Source organism: Numida meleagris, chromosome 1 (assembly GCF_002078875.1).
Source record: "Numida meleagris isolate 19003 breed g44 Domestic line chromosome 1, NumMel1.0, whole genome shotgun sequence".
In the NCBI taxonomy this organism is placed as follows: domain Eukaryota; kingdom Metazoa; phylum Chordata; class Aves; order Galliformes; family Numididae; genus Numida; species Numida meleagris.
Window position 1 is genome coordinate 141,715,176 of NC_034409.1, and position 19,563 is coordinate 141,734,738.

The 19,563-nt window shown below is 38.3% G+C and overlaps 1 protein-coding gene across 2 annotated transcripts in view; it reads right to left on the reverse strand.

Moving 5' to 3' along the window:
* PCCA (propionyl-CoA carboxylase alpha subunit) overlaps positions 1 to 19,563 on the reverse strand; it is a 273,195-nt gene that overhangs the window by 40,363 nt on the left and 213,269 nt on the right. For both annotated transcript variants that reach the window (XM_021416023.1, XM_021416032.1), the window contains one exon: positions 12,473 to 12,526. In XM_021416023.1, the coding sequence (XP_021271698.1) occupies positions 12,473 to 12,526 (54 nt within the window). The remainder of the gene's footprint in view (positions 1 to 12,472; positions 12,527 to 19,563) is intronic.

Sequence of the window (19,563 nt, forward strand, 5' to 3'; positions counted from 1 at the left end):
GCTCTGCAAAGTGCTACATATGAGCACCGAGCCATAGCTCAGAGATGCCAGGGAGACGACTCTGAGCTTGCCAGTACAGCTCCCTCGCTTGGGCCAGAAACCCAAGGGAAGGAAATGAGAGTGATTATGTACAGCTGAGCAAGCACAGCACCGACACTCTTAAATCAGAGATATGGTGTTCACTGCTGGTGTTCTGGGGTAAAAATGTTTACCATCTGTGTTACTCTCTCTTTGTTACGAACACTAATGGAGTCTTCAAACATAAAAGCATGGGGGTGGGCAACAAAAACACGATTAAGTCCAAGTACTTTAAAATCACTTTTAGCTGTATATTACATAAGAAAATCTCCACTCTAAATAAAAAACGGATCAAACCCAAAACAGAGCAGTTTCAGGATGAGCTCTGGAGGGCTGCAGAGAGTTGGGTTACTCAGCCCTGGAGGTCTTGTTCTGAGCTAGCAGGCACTGACAGATCCTTCAGCGGCTGAGAAGCGGCTCTCATTTGGACACGAGAGCAAGGTATACTGCAACCCTTTCCCAACAGCTGCCAGGCCTTTATGCCTCGTCCTTACACTGAGTGTGCCTGTGGCTGTGAGTTCCCAGGAAGCAGCTCTGTTGGGAACTTCTCTGCAGGGGAACTTCTTTGCTGCTCACCTCCCACTGCAGAGTGGTCACAATGTCCTGGACAGTGAGATTGCCTGTACTGAAACAAAACCCAAAACACACCGTTCTGCCTACAGTCTGTGCATAGAGCTCACTCTGCTTCCTTCAAGCCCAAGGAACAGCACTGATGCTCACACTGACCCAGATTCCCCCACTTCCATTCACCACAGCTAACTACTGGGGCATCTGTTCCCATCCCACGGCACACCCAAATTCTTCAGCAACCAGTGGTCAGGGCTCTGAGGCCAACTGCTCAGCTCGGGACACGCGCACAGCACAGGCTCAAGACAATGCAATACATCTGTCAGCAGGAACAATGCTTTTTCAGATGAGGCGTTTCAGACAAGACAGTACGTCCTTCATGTTGCTCAGTCCAGTTCCAGTGTAGTTTTGGCAGTGGACTGAACCACAAAAAGAGACGGGAATTAAAAAATCAGCAGTGGAACTGCAGTTTGTTTTATCAGCAGCTGGAGGGGCCTCCCAGCAGTGTCACAATGTTGAACATCGTTTGGGGACCAACTTGTGCCACCTGCAATGTGACAAAAACTGAAACACCACACAGGTTTTAAAAGGCTGTCAGAGCTGACACAGTGTTGGAAGAGCTTCCCTCTGGAATTCTCCAGAGGGAACCACTGAGAGTGGGTCATTCCACAGTGTGCTTGTGAGAACTCCTTTCCCAATTCCAGGGAACTTTTGATTCCTCCTGCCTCTCAACAAGTGCCCTAGGATCAGAGTTAAAAGAAAAGGAGAAGTGTAAAAGACATTGTTTGCCATAAGCAGAGCTGCTTCTGGAGCGGAGCAAATAACAATGTAGGGAAACCTGCATGGAAATGAGCCAGTAATCCTAGTAATAAAAAAACCTCTGTAACTAAATGAGGAAAGAACAAACCACTGACCAATCAGATCAGGCAGGGAAACTAATCAGATGGCTTTGATGCTATTTTTCCATTTCTTACCTTCTCTGTGAACCCTCCTGTTACTGAGGCATGAACCTAAGAGATTCTCTAAGCTATGCACTTTTTTCCTTTGAAAATTTCTCCACTATCCAAAGGAAAAGTGGTGACCTTACACACATCCACAGAAAACACGCACTTACTTTTAACATTTAATATTACAAAGCATTTACAGAGAAAAAAAAAGATACAGATGCTCTTTGGTTGACACTTTGCCTTTGACTTTCTGTTTCCTGCCTACCCTTATTCCTTCAGCGTGAAGGAAGACCATTTGAGAGTCCAGTTCACCTCTGGTGATAATCTCTTCTCAACCTTCTCTATAGCTTCCATCCTTCCAGCAGAAGTTTGATGGGTTAAGAGGCACCAACCTGCCAGAGCTCTCTTGAGTGTCAAAGCCTTACAATACTACCAGTGCATTCTGCTGCATGCTTATGTTTCCATTACAAATGTGCAGCCTTCTTCAGATTAGACGTGGAACTTCTGACCTCTCCTCACCTGGATACTCCTGAGAATAGTCGCTCAAGCTGTTGTAAAGAATAATTATTCCCTTTCGTACACAGCATTACTGCAAACCTGGAATTGCTTGTCCTGACTTCCTCTGTCTACATTACCTCTGTATCACTGCCCTGTAATGCCTTAGGGGACACCTCAGAGATATTCAAAAGCCAACTGATCACCCTGCTCTAGTCAACCCTGCTTTGAATGGGTGTGTCCCTTCCAGCCTCAAACATTCTTTGACTCAACAAGATGCCTTTCTGGCCTCTCCAAGAGCAAGAGTACATTTGCACAGTTAATTCATAAGTAACACTGCATTTCTATTTAGCTATTTGAGTTAGGAAACACTATTTTTCTGGGTTCCAATCTTGCCTGCTACTTGGTAAGAAAAATACTAAGCATGGTCAAATGTTGCCTCTTTTGCATCTTGAGATGCTGCTCAACCTCCCTGACATAACGTTTGCTTTACAGGAAGCACTAGTACAGTTTGTAATTCACAAAATCCACCACTTCATCGCATAAAGCAGGACATTTCCACCTTCACATATCCCTTTTCCGAGTCACTGTGTCAAAAAAACAGGCTGTGGGACAGATGCCTTCCAGGATGTAGCTGTGATCTCCCTGATGCTGTGTCCAGATCTGGCTTTGGTAGTGACAGCATTGGGTTGTTCTCCTTGCTGAGTATTTGTTAAATGTTAATGGTGGGCTTGGAACTTAGAAGACTGAGGGATAAAAAAACAACAACAAAATAACACAAAACTCTCGCTAAAAAACAAGGAACGCCCAAAGACTTGTAACAGAACACTAACATAAGTATTTTAAAACTCAGACGTCTTTGTTTTTCCTCATACGAAGACTGACATCAAAGAACGCAGTGAGAGTTTGTTCTGAGGGCATTTCAGGAGAAATTACTCTGAAGCAGGGAGGAAAAAGAGCTAGCAGTGGAAACACAGGAGATCACCACACCTTTCCTACCCACCAGACTTTGGGGCACGATGGAATATTCCCATGTTTCCCTCAGCTCTGCTGTGTCACATACGCTGAAGCTCTTTGGCACAGGGGCATTTTGTTTTCACTGTTCTTACAATAGTGCGGGCCTTTCCTTTTCATCTGCATCACCCTGACCTCCCTATTTTCCCTCCCTCCCCCGAGTCAAACAATTATCATCAGATGCAGGAAGAACCTTGTTGTGGTTCTGCTGCTCATAACACAATTTGCTATGCTAATACTTCCCGTGCACCCTGCCAACATGGCACCTCTCCAAGACACAAGACTGGTGTTTGGGAGATGGTCACACAAGCATGATACTTCCTACTACAACTGCTCTGCCCTTCACCTTCTTTCTCCTCGCTATGGGCAAGGGCTATAAATATCAAATGGCAAGAATGAAATGAAGATGTAGGCTGCTTGTTGGTATCAGTAAGCATGTCTGCAGCAGTGTGGGTTGCTGTCCTTCAGAAAAGCAGACATGCATGAGATTTTATGTAATTTTCAGTGTACTTGGCACAGAAGAAAATTTCTGTGAAACTTCAGTTTCATTAAAAGTGAGCTGTCTCTACTTGGTATATTCGGTTCCCTTGTTATTAAGATATAAACTCAAACGAACATTGGGAAAAATATGCAGAGCTACAAAATACTTATTGAAGACTAATACTCTATTTCACAAGCGCTGACAAAACTGTAGCCCTATACTGTCAGATACATAACAGGGGCAAAGGATGTCTTTGTCTCAAAAGAAACAAGAGTCTCTGGTGTTCCAGCTGTAGACACGTTAACTCCAGCTATACAACTTGCTGATGGAGAGCAATCTCTTTCTAGTTTAGTCTTATCCTCATGCTTCTCCTAAATGCTGCTTAAATAACATGAAAGTTAATATCAGGTTAACAGTAGTAACTCCCTTCCCAACCCATATATCTCTAGCAAAAATAGACAACTATTCCTAAAAGCCTTGACACAGGAAATGCACATGAGAAGCAATCTAAGAAAAGGTGAAGGAGACAAATATGCCAGAAACAAATCAGAGAAAGGATGACTAGAAAGAACAGATCAGGATGTAGGAGATTTGGGTATAGCGTAAAATAAAGTAATATAAGCTTTTGTGATGAAAACAGGAGGATCGAACTTCATGCATAAAGCAAAAAATTCTGTCAAAAGAGACAACACAGAACAGCAGAAGCAGATAATTTCAAAGACAGCATGGTTGAACACATTCCGGATTCCACAACATGTATCCAGAAAGAGGAAACGAAACCAGTTTTAGTTAAGGTAAGAGATAAAAGGCAATAGTTTCAGCTGTGGGCACAAAACAGTATGGAACATAAGGAAAAGACAACTCATTGCATGGTGGTGGCATCTAAAGTCCCATACCAGCGTCCTAACTGCTTCAAAGTGTATTGCAATGTGTTAAATTTGACCTCTGACATGGCCTCAAAGTTGACCTTTTCCCTCAGTGATGGTCCGATCAGTAGAGATATTTTATCTCACAGACAGCCAAAATGTAACAGAACAGGAAAAAAAAAAACAAAAACTAGTTATTACATTAGCTTGTGAATTAAATTACACACCCTACTGTTTACTCATCTTTTGTCATGTATTCCGGTGCTTTAACAATGGGAAAATAAAATTGACAAAGACAATTTACAGGAATCTCTTTATTTGGACTTAGGATGCAACCCACAGTAATTATGAGCAGCGTGTGGCAGTATTTTCACTATTTAGGACAGGAAGTGAAAAATACCAAACACATCTAAAATTGCATTAGGGATTTATGTAGACAGAAGGTAATTACACAAAGTGGACTTTGGCCAAGACTCTCAGAATATGAAGTAATCTCAGAACCTTGTGGAAATTACCACGGGATCTCTAGTGATAAGTGGGTGAAATCTCTGCTTAAATTGTCAAAAAGAAAAAAAAAAAAAAAAAAGAAACCCTACACCTTTTCTAACAGCACATTGCCCCTTTGGTACATGGACTGACAACACCAGCACACTCCAAAATTTGATGGCACCTCCAACACACCAATGGAAAAACAAAAACAAACAAACAGGTAACAGCAACAAAACAGAAGTATGGAGATTTAAAAACAGAGCAGGAGTAGACACTTTGAGTGTTTTACATGCACAGAATCACTTGCTTTCCCCTCTGACTAATTTATTTCAGATTAATAAGAGATCCTTTATCTTAGGTCAGTGCTATGACAATGGAAGCATGCCAATGTAACCTTCATTTTCTTAATTAGCATTTAACAAGAAGTTTGTCCTCCTCTAGAAATATTTCCCTCCATAAGGAAGAATAACCTTGAACAGAAGACAAAACTAAGCCAAGGAGAGGAGGAAAATGAAACCAAAGCTCCAATATATTTACATAGCTTTAGAATGTATTTGTTTACATACCCCTAAAGTTTAAATAAAATAGATCCGAATAAAAAATGACTTCATGTGCCAGAAGCAAGCACAGCACTGTATCTGTATGCATAACTACTCCAGGGAAAACCAGCCACAAAGAATGTCCCTCTTTTACACATGCTTCCTACCATGGACCATGTGGTCCTGTAACTCATTGTTTATCCAGACTGGAAACAAAAATGCCACTAAAAAGCAATCAGAAGCCAGATGGCCAGTTTCACTAATCTGACCCTATTTCTTCCAAGTAAATCTAGTCAACTGTTACAACACCGATGCCCCAAATAATCCACCATTCCTATAATACTTAGATTTGCATATTTAGGTTAGAAATGCCAAACATATCTGCATTAAGATTTTCCCCAATAAAACAATGCTTTGTCATAAAGTCTATCGCGGAGACTACTGCAGTTCTTGAGCCAGCCATGACCACACATTGACAACCTACATGGAAGCACACACAGAAAACATTCTGATTAAAGCCCACCTCTATAGCTGCAATGCATTTGGAAGTTTCCTTTTACTCAAACCCATATGTAAAGAGTGACAAATGCAAAGATTCTCTCCATAGCCACCCCCATGATAACAGATGACAAGATGCAGCACAAGCTTCATCTCTTGCTAATTAAACGAATCAATTAAGAGACTATTGTTGCAACTGTGGAACTGCTGTTCTATAGCAGCAATAACAACCCCACAGGGAGGTCTTTTACTACATTAAAATGCTGTCCTCCACAACTCCATTTGATATTATTAGAAACAGTTATTTGTGTCTTGCTGTCATATTAGTAGCAAAGGCAAATTATGGAAATATGCAGACCAGAATGGTCCCAGTATGAGATCAGGTTTGGTTTTCAGCCTCCAAGGGAACAATTGCTGAAATTCCAAAGTTCCCTAAAGTTCTTTAATGGAACTGATAAATCTATCAGCGCAGCATCCATTTAGATTCTAGGTAAGGGTCACATATTTGCATACTTTCCTGCTAAGCTGATACAATTCAACTAGATAAATTATCATATTAAGTTTACCCTCCTGAGTTAAACTGATGGAGTTCAAAATTGTTTTCGATGGTTGTCATTAATCGCTGTTACATCCTAAATGCTCACTTTGAAATCTAATTGTGCTGTCGTACCAAGGGTCACATTAATAGCATTTTTAATGTTAAATCTTTGTTAAACATGCTTATTTTACTGATATTACCACTGAAGCCTAGAAGACTAATGAGAAACAAAGTATATTTATTATCAATAAAAACTTAATTTAAAATTTACATTCGGAGATTTAAATTAGCTTTACTAACTTCATCATGCCTTTCTTTCATTAAGATCCCTGGTTAAGCTTCAATGTCATATAAATTAATACCTCCTAAACAGTTCTTGGGTATATGCCAAAGCTTCAGCTTTCAAAAGGCTTTTTAAAAACATGGGCTACACATATGTTTATTATTTGTCAGTAGACATCTTCAGAAAAAAGCACTACACCTTCACTGTGATGTAAAAGTCTTCATACAGTTAAAACACAAACAAACAAATACTTCTTTTATCAGACAAAGCAACTAGTAATTTATTGCAACATTGGTAAATCTTCCTCTACCAAAGGAAATAATTTGTGCTACACTCTGATAACCTGTCAACTTGTGTTCTAAGAAGTTACAAACGGGTTAATCAGCCAAGTTCAATCCTTGTCCTTATAGCATTACCAGGCTGATTAAGAAAGAAAACTGCCAAAGGATGTATGGAAAAATCAGAAACCCTTATTTTTCCATTTGCTTGTTTCTGAGGGATCTGGTGAGGTATAAGGTGCATAATTTATTATATGCAAAGGATACTATACTACAGGCAGCACACATTGTACAATTCACTCATATGAATGACATGCTAGGGAATTCTCACTTATTTATGATGTGATCACACATTTTCTCTGCAAATTAAAGCTTTAATTGAAAACAGAAGAAAAAGCCAAGATTGAAAGTGAACAAATAAAACAAAAATCGTTTAGAACCTCAACATAATAGGCCCACTTCTAGTCATTCTGAAACCCAGGACTGCATCCGCATTGAGGCACACAGGATCCAAGTGAACAAAACACGTACAAACTTCTGATTTAAGTCATGGAAGCAAAATTCAGAAATAACTCCAAGCACTTTTTTATTTCTCCTTCCAGTGGAATCCTAAGAAAGGATCCCCAAACAACCTAAGTTATTTTATGACATGGCAGTTGGTAACACTGGTATTTCTAAATCTTTCAGGTCCTTTGGAGAATTTGCTTCCAAGTGACAGCTTTGACGTATCCTCTATACTTTATGCTTTAAAACATACAAATATATAACAGATTTAAAATGAGAAGGGCATGTGTAGCTGTATCATCCACACTATCATCCACATTACATGAGTTGGAATAATTTTCACTTCTCAGACCAAAGGATGAACCCAAGTATCACCTAAGCTGAATCCACACTTGCTGCATGGAATATCCACTTTCTGCAGAACACTGCAGAAGTTTGCAGCCAGTCTCAGGACTCTTGCTGTCCATGTTCAAAAGGAGATTTCAGAAGTTAATGCTTCCAGAAGCAACTGCCCATTTTTCCTAGTGACACCTTCTGCACTGTTGTAATTCCTCTGACAATAGCTTTATTACAGTGGTTCACAGTAGCTCTGAAGCTAGCTGAAAGGACAGATATCTACACAACAGCAGAATTCCCTATAAATGAGCATGGAACTTGATCGTAAGGCTTGTGAAAAGGAAGAGTAAGAAAACTATTAGAAAAAGAAAAAGACATTAGCTTGCAAAATAAACACACATTTATTTTCTTTTTGTTAATATTCCACTCATTCCAATAGATACAAACTTTGCAACCTCTGCAGGCTTTCAAGCAATATTTGAAAGTACACATAAATTCTCAGTATCTAAAGTCTCCAAAATGTCACAAAGAAAAGCAGAAAGAAAAAAAACATGTTAGGAACTGCAACAATTTGTGAGGCTGAAAGAAGCAGGTTGTTAAACATTTGTCACTGTGAACTAAATCAGACTCATACAGTCAACGCTTCCCATCTTTATTGCCATTTAATTGGACGCAGTAAGAATGGAAGGAGAAAGAAAAAAGGAGGAAACTGTCTCAAAGCTGATGAGATTATATACAGACTGAAAGCTCCAGGATAACTTGTAACCCTCAATAATGGGACAGAGAAGTTGAAAGTTCACTGCTGAAGCAAGAGCAGACAAGTCATAGCAGTGCAGAGAGTGGGAAAGGGAATCAGCAATGAGAAGTAACTGAACTGTAGCTCCTAGGGTCTTGCACATTCATGTGCGATAACTCAGGAAGCAAAGGCAAACATTTTGAGGAATGCCTGAACATAAAGCTCTCCATTTCTTCATGGGCAACATATATAACCCTGATTGTTTATGAAGCATCCTTCTGCCAACTATCTGGAAGCGGTTAAAGTACAACCAAAAAGTCATTAATATTGAATGATTATTACTGTATTACTGTACTAGAATGTATGCCAACAATGCTAAAAACCATGGCCAGGGATTGACCGGGACTAATTTTCCAAAATAGAGAGTTCTCAAACTGAAGTTGCAGATCCAGCAGGAGTTAGGGGCGGGGTAAATCACTAAATACTTTAAGCGGGTCTGGAAAATGGCAAGCACAGTATTAACAGGCTGATATTAATCATATGACAGCATATGTTTCCACAGCAAAGCATCTGGCCAAGAAAAGGTGCTACAGAACTCAGAAGCACCAAAATGGTTAGACTCCATTCTACGTGGGATCCTATATCATGTTCTCCACTGAAGAACATGGTCAAGTAACACTGTAGTAATGACGGACATGGTTTAGTGGGGAAATATCGGTGGTAGGTGAATGGTTAGACTGGATGATCTTGGGTCTTTTCCAACCTTGGTGATTCTATGAACATATTAAGAAACACGACTAACATCAGTCACGTATATGTTCTTTCATTGTTCCCTCACAGGAATGTTGTAACTCTACACTGGTTCTCTGATGTTAAAGAACAGAAGGAAATTCTGCACAGAGGAAATTCCACACACTCTAGAATAAATTTAAAGCTTCCATAAAAATCTGCAGTCTTCTGTATACTTGAAGCTTTCTTTGTGTTAAAGGCTGCCTGCCCAGATTTATTTTATTGCTGAAGTCCAGCTGACAGAGGCATGAGTAATCAGAAAAAGATCAGTAAAACAGCAGAAATATGCTACCACAATAAGACAAACATTTGCCTTACTGTCTACGTTTGCCCTATGTTATGCAGCAGAATTCTTATTAAACTGTTATTTTTCTGCAGCAATGTAGGGTTTTTTTGTCCTTTGCCTAGCTACATGAAAGACCAAGGATGCTAATAGACAAATCAACGTTTCACTTCTCCTCAGAGTGTCAGCTGGCTTCCCAAAGCAGAGGCTTGCGTTTCATCAAAAACCAGTAGCAGAACTGTTTCTACTGCTCAATGTCAAAAAATCAAGTGAAACCATTAATCTAAGCTGACACTCTCTTGACCTGCCAAGGAGCTGTGCTCCTGATCAGCTGGTGCGTACACTAAGTAATTCCATACCAACGCCACCAAAATTTGCCCTGTCACAAAAGTAACTCAGTGCTGACAGCTATCCCTAGTGGTTCCCACTATGAAAAAAATGAGCAGAGCAATAATTTTATAAACGGTTTACTATGTGGATGGTAATACATTATGATAACGACAAGAAATCAGATTTTCTTGCTGCTAAATATTCCTTTCTCTATCTTGACTGAAATGTTAGTAAGTGTTTAGGAAGAAATATATAATGGAGAGCCCAAAACATAGTTCAATAACCTTTGTTCAATATGATATTCTTTTATTTGGCAGAACATTCACATTTATGCATACGTACACATCTACATGCAGGTGTACACATAGACTGAGTAGATATATATGTGGGGGCAATTTGTAGAGGTTGTCATCGTAAGGAAAACTATTACTTCCCACCCATCACAAAAGCTGAGAGGTTTATGCTGAAACCAGAAGAGTGCAAGGATGCTGAAGGAGAAAAGGACAAATTATATAAAGGGAAGGGACTTAAAGGGAAGGAGAAGGAAAATGAGTAGGCTAGAAGAACTGATACGAACTCAGGTGCAGACTCTGGCTTGGATTCTGTGGGAAAACTGGTAACTGAGCAAAACCTGAGAAACAGAATTCATTACTGCATGTCTATTCTGCTCACTGAAGTTCACTCTATGGGTATGATCAGCAGGACATACACATAATTTATGTTAAATCAGAAACGTTGGACAGAGTACTACAAAATGTTTTCTTTTTAGTCTCCTTTAAGAATATTAGTTATAATCACACACTTGATTTCACAAAGTGAGAAGGATCCAATAAATACGACATAAGCTAGTCAGTAAGACTTGATAAATACTACAATCCATCAACTGTTTCATCATCAATTTTATAAAGTCAAAAACAAATGAAAACTGTACCCTCTTTTGTCCTTGCTTTCCTGCTGTATGAGGCCCAGCACAAGAGTTATAGTCCATAAGTGGAACTCCAGGTCACTTTTTAACATATGAATACAAAATGTTTTTACATCTCTCTCCCTTAACAACAAATCTTATTTTTAATGTCACTCACAAACATCTAATCAGAATTTTCCCAATGCTACAGCACTACTTTTGGTGTTCAGTTAAACTCTTTTCAGTATCATCTTATGAAGCTGCATTATGTTTGTACCTTATCTACTTGGAGTAATTATGTTCTTCTCGCTCAAGACTACCAGATCAGTCAGCCAGCAACAATCTTGTGTATGCAGGATGCAGCTCCAGAGCTAAAGCATCAGTACAAATACAATACTGCAGAGTAAAATTTATCCTTTATGTTTTATTTGTAACTGAAGCTCTGCTTGATATTGAATCAGACATAAGTGTACGGGCACATATATAGACACACAAAAAAGCAAAAAACATTAGAAGCACTACTCATCTCTATAAAACACGCAAGTATAGATATTGTCTTGAGTTTACTCTTGTCATATTATACCTCCCAAAAAATGGCTTCAGAGGATTTGTAGAAGAATCATTCAGAAGTAGAATGAAAGCATTATCACATTCAATCTTAACCTGTACTTGTTCAAAACTTAGAGCGCATGAAGACGTCAGGACTGACTTCTAAGGGGAAAAATTTCATTCCAGGACTTTTCGCTGTTAGAATCACTACTGGGAAATCAGTTGGCAGTGATCAGTACAACTTACTTTAGAGGATACTTCATTTTTATTTAATTTTTAGAACTATCTTCAGGTGCATAAGGAACTTGAAAAAATTCAATGACAGCATATTATTCATGCAAATTATAGAACTGGATGCTGCTTCCGTCACATATATGTTTATGAGAACCCAACACCTAATACCTTTATTTCTTTTTCTTCCCATATAACAGCAAGTGAGAAATCTAATTTACAAGTTACGATTTTAAGTGTACTTCCCTCAGCCAAAAAAAAAAAAAAAAAAACAACAGGGAGAACATTTGCTTAGAGTGAGAAAAGGACATAGCAGTCTGCATCACTAAGTAGCCCATGCATAAGACAGTTACTGACATGCCTTTGGGATGTGAGGGTGCACGGTACAGTGAAGTAACAGAGGTCAGAAAGAGCAGTTTTGATCTTGATGTGGATCAAACCTGAGTATCTTGCAATAAGCCTACAAGTTTATATCCAGCTACTTTTAAATCTGTTGTAAATGAAACAGAGGCAGACTTGAATCAATCGAAATGTGCAGTGCAGATACTGTGTATCATGCCTTGGAAGATCTCTTTAAAAATTTGCCTAAATTCAGGTGTCAAGCTCAGCATATTTATACATAATGCCAACCTTCACTAATGCAAGCTTAAACGTGTTGCCAATGCTTTTCACTTATCTTCTGTCTACATGATATTCTTCTACCAACATAATTCTTGACATTAGTTATGTGTACTTACCACTGTGCCTAGAAATTGAATGCTTGTATTTCCAGATGCATCCCGAGAAAGCCGCTGGGAAAAAAAAAAGTTGTAAAAACTGATTAGAAGCTCCTCAAAAATTTGAAACAATTTTATTTTGTGTTCTATCATTGCAAAGTAATAGAAACTGAGTACATAAAACTATCCATAAAACAGATAAAACACAACCATTTCCTTTAAGATTTTCAGTAACATAAGTCTAATTCATACTTCAGTTCAAATCTTGTTTTTGTTTTGGTCAACTCAATCAAATTTACTTTGAAGAGCAATGAAAACAAATATGACCAAGTACAATGCAGAACAACTTCAGTCTTGTAGAGAGATGAATGTTATGGCTTCGGCCATCTCTAAGTTTCTGATTCTGTGTTCCTGGTGCACATGTGTAGTATTATATTTATTATCTCCCAGGAGAGGCTTTTAAATCTCTTTTTAAAATGCAAACTTATGAAATGGGGAAAAAATGACTTTATGAAATGTCTGGTTACATGCTATGGCTCAGGAGTTGGTTGAAGTTAATAAACAGTCTTCAAATCTTACAGTCAGTCAGCCACAAGACAACAAAAAGAAAATTTTATTGCTTCAACACAGTGTTAACCACAATGTGTACATGTCAAACTTAGAAATAATTTCTTCTTCTTGTGAATCATCCCCCTCTTCAATGCAAAAAGTTTTTGCTCTCTTTTTCTTATTGTAATTAAATTACTGTACATAGAGACCCAAAATCAAAGCCCTAGCGATGGAAGGCAGACCTAACGCTTACACAATGACACACGTACATCCAGATACAGAGTGAGAGAGTGGGTACGAAATGCCAACAAAGAGTCAAACTGAGATCTTCAGCATTTCACAGACCACAAATCCTAGCAATAGGCCTGCAAATCTCCTTGAGTCTGGTACCCCAGGTAGAACCAAACATACCTAAGCCACTCAGAAATGATGCAAAACTAACCCATCCTTAAAATCTTCCAACTGCAGAGATTTTACAGTCTCCCTATGCAGTTCTCAGCATCTTCATCATCCTGTGCTGCAACAGCAGAACATTATTTCTCCTCTTCTTCATCACTGGCAGGAAACACTGATTATTTTCTATCCTTTTACATCTACCTTTCCAGGCAGGCCAAGAGCCATTATCATAACTCCCTCTAGTCTTGTCTTCTCTTGACTAAGTGAGAAAATGCTACAGAATAGCCAGATATCCACCTGAATGAGTTCAACAGCAATAAATCAAATTCTGGTCCATTTTTAATAATAACGGTTCAAGTTCCTCAGCTACACTTTATGAAGTAATAATTACTATGGCCAAAACATGCTTAGTTTTTTACTTAACAGGTCACACACCGCCACTGCAATCTGTACAATCATATGAAAACAAAGAATGATCTGCCAAAGCCTGACATATTTCAACAATAATGATTAATGGAATGGAAAATATGGGAAATAAAATTTCATACAAAACCTGACGTTTACTTTTATAAAGGAAACAGGAATATACACTTTTCCCACAGTCTAGGATAAACACAATCAGGTTTTGGAAACCACAAAGAAGAACAAAGTACCGGCTGCCTACAATGAATGAACCTCATGCCAAAACAAACAAGTCCCCATCACTTGATAAGCTGTCAGAAAATGGCAAGCCGAAAAAAATTAAAGGATTTAATTTCTTTTTTTCCTGGAATGCCCTCCAAGCTCGTTAGAGTTCTGTCACTTATTGTGCTACCCTTTTGTCCACTTTCAAGGGTCATTAGAGACCTTTTCACATCCTAATAAAAATTCCATTTTTTTGGCCAATCTCCCCATCACACAGAAAAACACAACTTAAAAACAAAACAAAAACGAAAGGAAAAATAGTCTTTTTGTCATTCTCTTTAAAGGTTTCTAAGTAAAGCCAGGTAATGTGACGACTTATTTTTCACAACTAAGAATCAAGCCATTTAAGTAATTCCTCATGCAAATTGTCTTTACAACCAAACAAGCCAGCAAGTCCTTTCAAAAGTAATTTAGCAAACTGTGGACTATATATAAAACAAAATATATGTATTAAGTAGGCACCTTCTAAAAGCAGTAGCAAGACAAAGATATAAAATAACCTTATTCCTGGTCTGACACTGCTGAAGCACTCTGGTACCACTGTACAGTGAATCACCACTGCTGTTTACTGTGTCCAAAATAGACACGGCATTCAGTCATCAATACATTCAGAGTCAGTGCGGGCACTAAAATCCATCTCCTTGAATTAACAGCCAGTACAAAAAATAATAATGGGGAAGGGAAGGAAAACAGTGAACAAACACAGAGGAGAAAAAGAACTTTTCCTTCTGCATATCTTTCAAAAAACAAGAAAGAAAGGTAGAGAAATTCTGCAAGTCACAAAACATATGTTACATGAAGACCAAAAAGAGAATTGCCAGGCTTTTGAGAAACATATTACAAAAGAAGTAGGCACATTATCATAATTAATGTTTCAAATTACAGTTGTAAATAAATTTCAGCTGTTAGAAGTGATTAGTTTTTTTGAAGCATATTGAAAGGAGTTATTTCTGTTCCACTGGTGGGCTTGTGTTTCTGGGATTTGTAAACGTAATTGATGTTTTCAAGTAAATGAAAGGACATGGTTAACAATTATTCTTTTATTTTCCACCTCTTCAGAAAAAGGGCCGATCTCCAGTTACTCTTGTTAAGTTAGATATTTACATATTCTATACCTCATAATAGATGGTTTCATATTGCATGTGATAGCAGGAAAGTAATCAAATAGAGGTAACATAAGAGAATAACTAATTATATGTACTGCCATTGTTTTCCTAATAAATTGCAAATTATTTTCTAAGAGGTTTACACCAAAAAGCACAGGAAGTCTGCCACTTGAACAAAGACAAAACAACACTGCATGTTCACCTGGGAGTATAGTAAAATTACATTGCCGATATCAATTACATGATCTTAGACATAACTGATACTCTTCTGGTTCATTCAATTGACTGAGGTTCAGACTACCTTAATTAGCATAATATGAGTTAAAAGTATAATGTTTTTTCCTTACTGGGCATTAACAAACTAAATCTAATCTGGAAAAAAAATGAAATCACAACTTAAAAAAAAATCAATCCATCCATAGCCTCAAAGCTGTCAAACGGCTGTGAGTGCTACATAAATACTATACGAATTTTTACACACAGGTTAAATATGTAAAACTGCATATGCTATGTATATACAAACAACATGCTTATGTATGCATGTAAAAATAGGCAAGCGTACACAATCATACAGAACGTGTTTGATTTTCCTACTCTAAGTGTATGCTATACCACAGTCATTTTGCAAACAATCATTTTAATCTGTAAATCCCAGTAAATTACCAGAGGTTAGTGTGATATTACTTTAAATTCTTCTGCTTTGCCATAGAAAATTATTTCCACTTAGCTGAGTATCAATGATCTATTCATTGTAAGATGCAGTGGGGTTACAATCAGCTTTGCATTAAGCCCGCAGTGGATGAGCACTTTCAGATAAAAACGATAATAACCTTTACATGAAGAAGGATAAAGCAGCTCAGACAAATATAAAATATATATTATTGAAAGACATTCTAACCTGACATAGACATTATTAGACAATAACAAGAACTCAGTATTTTTCACAAATCTTCCGGTATCTTGGCTATCTCCAAGCTATTTGATGGCAGCAGCTGCAGGGAAGAAATAGTATCAAAACAAAGAAACTGAAATAGACCAAAAGCAATTTTTTTTGCTTTGCTTACAAATCAAAAAGCAATGTGTCGAGGCAAAATGAATATTCACTGGCAAAGGAAGTAACATATTGAAGTTTCCCAAACACAACTATCTTCAGCTACTATACGCTATCGTTATTTGCTGAATGTAAAGCTGGAGAACATTTGTTACAGAAAATGTAAAGACTGTCATTTGGACAATCTTTGTTGCAATTTTTTCAAGTAGTGGCGTGGCTACATTACATGTCAGACAACATGCATCAGATAATACAGAACAACATCAAAAAATCTCAAACCCAGAAAACACGCTGATAAGTATCTAAAATAATTCCAGAAAACTACAGATAAAAATTTCAGTGAAACTGTGTGTTTTCCCCAGACAGTTCTGTTTTTCAAAATGCAGAACTTCTTGCAACCCCTACTGTTTCATCTCAACTGCTTGCTACTAGAAATTCTGAATGTCCTATGACATGAATTTTAAGGGGGGAATTCTACTCACATTTTGAATGATATCTGTAACCCCAGACAGGTTCATTTAAAAAAAAAAAAAACATCCCCACAAATGAGAAGGTGTAAAAACAGGTGAAAAAACAGTATTTTATCCTCTAAAGTTATAGCAGATTCAGTTGACAGTAACTCGTTATTTCGTGTATATGAGGGTGTCTGAAATGCTCCACCATTCACCTACGTCAGTCCAATCTTTGGAGTTCCATGGCTGGTAAAGACAGGAGGAGAAAGCTGCAGAAGTAACTGTGAAACCACAAAGACAATATTTTGTCAAAATGTGAAGATTAGTTTGGCTTTATGCATCTGGTTTTCTAACTTCCCCTAGTACCTTTGCAGAAAACAGACCTTCATTTCAGCGCTCCCTTTCCATAGTATAAAATCCCAGCCCACAGATAATCTCAAGGGAAGCTCTGTAAAGTTTCAGAAGAGTAAAAGTTGACCTGAGAAGTCACACAGCAGCAGCGGCCCTTCCTGCAGCCTCCGTGCATGTTTTCCCACCTCTTCTAAAAGGGTCAGGACACTGGACAGCATATCCACAAGCAGGCTAGTAATGGGACCAAGCTTTCTTGTACATTGAAGACTGCATTGCACTGTATGTTCGTGAAATGCGCAGCCTTGCAAGCCTTTCCACTTCAGGGATCTCTCTACTTCTGTCACAACTTAGTGCTCTCTACTGCCGGTGCCATCATTTCCTCCTCTTACTGCACTAAACTACAGACGGAAACTTAGCTAGATTTTGCGTGCTGCTCTACTCCTAGCAATTATTAGTTTAAGATCACACTTTAGAATAAATGGTGCCTCAGTTAGCTGCTCTTCCTCAGGGCACGTCCACATTTTCCAGTTTCATACAAGGACAGCAGTCACCCAGCAGGGAATGAGATGATCAAGTCTTGCTGTGTATGCAGCATTTTGACATGTGAAAGATTTCTAAGACTGGCTTAAGTAGTACTATTCCTCCCCTTTATAAGGTATCCTTCCAGGATACTAAGGTATTGGCCTCCCCCAGCACCTGTTGCAAGCTACTTGAACCCTTTTCCAAGGGCTAAATGGAGCCTACCCTCAAATAGCCCAAATACAGAGGCCAAGCACAGCATGAATGGCGTACAGGGCACCAATCCATATAGTGGAACTGCACCCTCATAAATGTCTGAGGTACCATATTACAAACTTTAAAAGTAACGCTCTCTTAATGTCTGAGATTCAATTGTAGTCAGTGGCTTAGGAACTTCGCCCATAAACAAAAAATGGAAAAACAATGTTTCTTCAGGTGATATCCAACGTTAATGTCACTTGTTACATAATTTTATTATGTGTTTGACACAGAAACGTTTAGTATTAATACCACTGCAGTATGGCTGTCATATTTACAAAGAACACTTTCCAGCAATGTCCACATACTCCCTTAACCCTCTGACAAAGGTAAGTGTTACAAAGCAGTGGATGATAGGCTTAAAAAAAATAATAATACTGCTATCCAAAAGTACACACAGGGGAGACTGTTTACTTGGTGTTGGTAGAGAATTAACCTAAAAGAGATTTATTCCAGCCCAATATTTAGTCCAGCTATTCACATTCACAGTACTGTGAACAGTTTGGTTCTCCCTAGTTTCTACTGTTATTACCTTAAATCATAAAAGGAGTTAAACTTTTAGAAGTGTTATCCTCATTTGGCACGCTGTGGTATATTCTGCTCTCATCAGGGACTCTGTGCAGGTAATACGGTGCCATGCGATTCTTCATCTGATAATACTGATCATGGCTCCAAGATAGATTCTTAGCAAGATCCAAATTCCTTTCTCACTCTTCCATACCTTTCTTCCTCTTTGCTCTTTGAACATACTCCCATGTTCAAGAGAACAATTTATTGCCTTTTAAGGTTTACATATGAAATGATGAGGTCCGTCAACAACTGAATACAATATCTTGGTCTTTGGACACATACAGAATCCTTACAGTTATTCATTCTGACTACTGTCTGTCATTAAAATTTAAAGCTCCTTGGAAAAACCTATGACATAAGGTAAGGGGACAACTAACACTTTGATTAACCCTTTGAGTAGCACAGGATATTACAAATCTCATTCGATTAAAGAAAGGGAGAAGTATGCTGTTTGTAGATAGAGCTTTATTGCAGGAGACCTGTCCCTGACAAGAGGACAATTAGTCCCAGCGGGATTTACTGGGCATAGCAGTTGACTCATTTCCTTCCTGGATGAAAAAAAAAAAATCATTTTCATGAAAGAATTGGTAAGGGTGGTGGTATGTGCTTTTTACTCCAGCTTCTCAATTAAAAAAATAAAAAATAGAAGGCTGCAATAATCTGTAATCTTGTGATCTTTTACTTCCTTGAATTTTCCTCTTCTCTTTACACATTCTCCATTCAAACCATGGACAAGTGTTGAGTCAGCCCTGAGTTAAACTGATTTGCCTTTTAAAGCAGATATTAATACAAGTACTCTGGTATGACAGTAAAGGTTACTCAGTCTTTTTAAAAGCTTCATGTCTCAGGAGTTGGCCACACTGCCATCATATAGGCTATATGTACGTTCAGAGATCAGTTTAAGAAGTAGGAATTTTAACAATTTTGGCAAATACCGGTACCAATCAAGTCATAATAGTAATATTTGTTTTAATATACATTATTGATAATTGAAGCAAGTAGAACTATAATGGCTAGCTCTTACAAGTCCTTCAGAAACACCTAGGAGATACGCATTAAACCATGCGCACTGGTGAAGAACACAATTCCTAACTGTAACTTCTCTGTTCTCCTGCATCCAGTCCTTTGGGAAGCATCCACCTCCACCATATACACTGTTTGCCAAGGGCGATACCA